General features: G+C 50.1%; 1 protein-coding gene across 1 annotated transcript in view; it reads right to left on the bottom strand.

The window, feature by feature from the left end:
- SFRP1 (secreted frizzled-related protein 1) overlaps positions 1–920 on the bottom strand; it is a 39,820-nt gene extending 38,900 nt beyond the window's left edge. Inside the window, exons 1-2 of the mRNA XM_015565268.1 lie at positions 816–920; positions 304–703 (exon numbers count right to left, since the gene is read on the bottom strand). Coding sequence (XP_015420754.1) covers positions 304–703; positions 816–920 — 505 coding nt within the window. The remainder of the gene's footprint in view (positions 1–303; positions 704–815) is intronic.
- Positions 921–4,798: the final 3,878 nt, after the last annotated feature.

Raw genomic sequence — 4,798 nt, 5'->3', positions numbered from 1 at the left:
AGCGGCTGCAGAAGCGGGACCCCGTTTAAGGAAGCGGGGAGGCTCAGCCGTCGCTGCCGGGCGAGCCCCGAGGTCCTTGCACCTGGATCGGGAGGGGCGCTAGGCAACACCTGGGACGGACTGCAAGCTGTGAAAAATCATTCTGCACAGTTAAAGAGCAATCTCTGGGGAGCACTCCGAACTCCGGGGTGGAGCGGCAGCCGCGGGGTCGCCCATGGCAGGGGCTTTCCCACAGCCTCCGCTGCAGCCGGGCGAACCCCGGGGTCCCAAGCCGCCCCGGGCATCGGAGCGGCGAGGGCTTACCTTGAGGTTTGGAGGCTTCGGTGGCATTGGGTGGGGTCATGGCGATGCAGACGTCCCCCTCGGGGAACTTGTCACACTTGAGCATCTCGGGCCAGTAGAAGCCGAAGAACTGCATGACCGGCTCGCAGGAGTCCCGCACGGCCTCGCAGAGCCAGCGGCACGGGAAGATGGGCCGGTCCAGGCAGACGGGCGCGAAGAGCGAGCAGAGGAAGACTTGGGTGCCGATGTGGCAGTTCTTGTTGAGCAGGGGCACCCAGCTGCTGGCCTGCTGTTTCACCTCGGCCATGGTCTCGTGCTCCAGCAGGTTGGGCAGCACCATCTTCTTGTAGCCCACGTTGTGGCACAGCCGCAAGTCCGCCGGGATGACCACGCACTGCGTGACCAGGAATAGAACCTTGACCTTCTGGTTCATAGTTTGATGCTCAACCACTGAACCGCGGCCTGGCAGGAAGTTTATTCTAGCAGAGGGCTTGGAGGATTCCTGGCACCCAGGGTGCAGTACATAATGGCACCTTCTCCAGAGGCTGCAGGACTCGAGTGCCCGGTGCTCCCGCTGCAAAGCCCTCTGAGCCTCCCGCGCAGCCAATCAGCTCGGGGCTGCGGCGAGCCGCACTCATTTAGCACGTCAGTCACCCGCGCAATTAGCCAATCGCTTCACTTGCCACAGGGTTCGGTTTGCTAGAACTCAACACAGGTCAACACCCCTTAAGACACAAAATAAGAAATAAGTAAATAAAAAGAAGGGAAACAAAGAGAGGAAAAAGGGAAAATAAAAGGACGGGGCAATAGAAGTGTAGGGTGCATGAAGAGAATGTTTAACGCTGTAGTTAACTGGCGTCGGGTCGGAGAGAAGCGAGGAATTTAACTGTACTTGCAAATCCATGAGATAATGAAGACTTTTTTTTTTTTTTTACACCTTTTCCTCATTTCAAATAACAGCCTACCAGACAAGCAGCTCACCTCTTCGGTTTCGTTCTCTCTAGCTGGGATTCAAAGACAAGTCGTTTCCCGGACAAAACGGGGCTCAGGAAGGCAGAAGCCACGGAGGTCTGCTTTTAAATCCCCAGCGGGCCCAGCTGGGCTCCCCCAAAGACCAGAGAAAGGTTCGTGGTGGGGGCTGTTTGCTGGTTTTAAAATGCAGGACTCTTCCGGGCAGGATAACCGGAGGGTGGCCCTCCAACAACACGGGAGGCATTAAGTAAATGTTGTTCAGTGTGGTGGGAAATATTGTTTGCAAAGGTGTTAGCTTTGGGAGGGCATTTTTTTTTAAAAAAAAAAAAGAAGAAGAAGGAAAAGAAAAAAAGAGTGGAAAAAAACTACTCAAGTCCCAGCCCGACAGCATGTCTGTGTGTGCAGGCATATCCACATTGACATGTTTGTGGTGTAGAAAGCCAAAACATTAAAAACACATGTGCACTTATCAGGGTGGCGTGTGTAAATATCAAATCCATCACTCAGGCACACATGCTACATTCAGAGTTGGCCCAGGAACGAACCTCCAGTCAAAACCAAGAGTCCCCATTACAGCAGGCAGCAAGGGGAGAGTATTAGCAGAAACACAGCTGGGCCTTCTCACCTGGCCCCCCAGGAGCAGAAGTCTCCTTGCCACCCTCCACCTCAGCTTTCCTGGGAATTCTTTGTATGTTTCAAACACTGGGAGAGTTGGGAGTGTGACTGTGACTGACCCCAGGGACAGGAGACATCAGCACGCAGTTTAGGAAGTTCGTGGGTCTGAACTTCGTGTGCCCTGATGTGTGGGTGAAAGGAGGCAACGGATGCTGAAAACCCTGCATCTGAGGGGCAAATGGGCCACAGATCCTATTGCTTAAGGCAGACACTGTAGGAGGCGCTGCCTTGCCAGCCAGCTTGTTTGTAAGGCTCCAGGGAAGCTGGCTTTGGACTCTGCAGACCAAATTTTTGGATGGACAGATTCCAAGTAAAGCTACTTGAGTTTGTGAAGAAGCGAGACTATTTTCTTAAAGCACTCGTGCCCATACGGAGATTGTGATTCCACTGTGCATGCAAAACGGGTCTGCAGATTCTACTTCTCTCGTCATTTCTAGGCTAATGAAAGGTGCACCAAAGCCCAGAGTTGCAGATGGAGGGACAGAGATGGAGAGAGATAAAGCAATAGTTTGGATGGCAAAGGGTTAATCCCTAAAACAATTGGTAGAGCTCAGCGGAGAAGCTAGGGAAGACATTCCTCACAGAGAACAGACTGCAGGAGACCAGGCAACTGTGTTTCAACTCAAGGGGCATTTAGAGAAAAATGCTGTTGGGTAGGGGGTCCTTCCCTCTCCTCCAGCCAGGCCCTCAGTCCCACGCCAAATGTGTCTGTTTACTCCCTCCTTGGAAAGAGTTGTGTGAGTAAATAACATCCTCTCACCTCTGCATCCAGGCTTGGCTGACCTCTCATGTTTGCAGTTTCCCCAAATGGTGTGAGGACTTGAGTCTGTCCACCATTACAATTCTGAAATCCATCCAGGCGACTGCACCTCCACCAGCCCTGGAGTCTCAGGTCAGGAGTAAATCTCACAAACCCACTCATGGGAGGCCCTATGTCTGGTTGACCCCCACTGACTTTGATTAAAGTATGGTAGCAATCATCTCAGGTAGAAACTGTAGTTTAACTCTAACCCTGCTGTTTGGCTTAACAATAGAAAAGTTATTTTGATTTTCTGAATTATATAAATCATCCCATTCAACTGAATGCCTCATTGACTGTAATGTGAATAGCCCATTGATTGTGATCTTACTGGTTATCGAAGCACATTCTTCTGTACCTGGGAACCAGGACAGCACAATTACTCTAAATTGCCTTGATGGCTCTAGATAATGTGTTCCTGGTAACTCAGTGGTCCCAAGACCTGAGGGTTCTAGATAATAGGTTTCTGTCAACTCAGTGGTCCCAGATAATGTGTTCCTGTCAACTCAGTGATCTGGAGACCCAAAACTATAATTAACATGCTTAATTCTGCTTTTGTAAACTGCTTTGGGATGTAATCAATACCTTTGTGACTTTTGCCTATATAAATCTGGTGTTGCGGCCATCTTATCACTTTGAGATTTGGGAGAGCGAAATGCCCCCTTGGAGTCCCGGATTTGCAATAAATGTGACTCTTTAATTCGACTTCTTGAGGCGTCCTTCTGTGATTCGCGGGGTACATTATAACATGATCACCCACAATCCCCAACTTCCCACCCCACGCACACATGGTCTTACTGCCTTAGAAGCCTGGTAGGCCATGCTGGTGACACAACTATATCAAGGACAAACAGGGGGTGTGGGTGTAAATAAGACCCCAGAACCCTAAACCCAGTTTCTGGCTCCTTCCAAGGCCCAGCTGGAAAGGAAGGACTTGGTCTCAGTCCCACTGGCATACTTTATCCCACACCTGGACTTCTGGAGGATGATTACCAGTCAGTTCACATACTGTGCAAAGGCACCAGGCAGAAGGGCCTGAAAATTTTGTATTTTTAAAAAATATATTTTGATTGATTTCAGAGAGGAAGAGAGAAGGAGAGAGAGATAGAAACATCAATGATGAGAGAGAATCATTGATCAGCTGCCTCCTGCACACCCCACACTTGGAATTGAGCCTGCAACCTGGGCATATGCCCTGACTAGGAATCAAACTGTGACCTCCTGGGTCGACGCTCAACCACTGAGCCACGTCGGCCAGGTGAAGCTTTTGTATTTTAGCACTGCATAGAGTTTTGTGTGTTTTATTGTTGGTGGTGGTGTGTTGTGTGTTTTTTTTTGGGGGGGGGTCCTTTTTCATATTGTCAAAACTTTGCACATCAAAGCCCAGTCTCCTTTTTTTCTAATGGCAAAAATATGTGTGTATAGAGGAGAAAATTCTAGGGCAATGGTTCTTTAAACATGCTATTGATGTGACAGAGCGCCTAGAAACCAGGGTGCTTGAATATGAGAACAGGGGCAAAATACAACTTCCAACTTGTGTTTTTCATTGCAAAAAGGTTCTGATTTTCCCACACTGCCAGATGCCCGTATATGTGTGTTGCCTGTTGCTTCATAGCATCAGCTCAAGGAGGCATTCTTCATTCTCCCTGCCACCCAAAGCTGACTATCAGGCCAGGCAAGGTCACTGAAGGGCCTCCCAGGTGCCTACCTGGTGGCCTCTTCCCACCCACAGAGCTCCTTCCTGCCCTCTCCTAGAAAAACTAGGGGGAAGGAGGAGCCTTTCCACCCTGCTCCTCTGAGTCTGTTCCATTATCATATCATCACTGATTTTATGACACGCTCCACAGATATACTCAGAATCCGCTCCATCAGGAGTTGTACAGAGCGGTCTCCTGCCTGTGGCTGGGTGGTGGAGGCTTTGGTGCAATGCAAATAAAAGCATCCTGGCCCAGGTCAGCAAATACGAAGTGTGGCCTCGGCTCTGCTTACAGGCTAGGTGACTCGCACTTCATCCCCCTGGCCTTCGAGTTCTCATCTGTAAATTAGAGATGTAATGCCTTCCCTGCTACC

Source organism: Myotis davidii, unplaced genomic scaffold (genome assembly GCF_000327345.1).
Source record: "Myotis davidii unplaced genomic scaffold, ASM32734v1 scaffold93, whole genome shotgun sequence".
NCBI classification, from domain to species: Eukaryota; Metazoa; Chordata; class Mammalia; order Chiroptera; family Vespertilionidae; genus Myotis; species Myotis davidii.
Note: the sequence above shows the minus strand (reverse complement) of the source record. Positions and strands in the feature narration are given on the sequence as shown.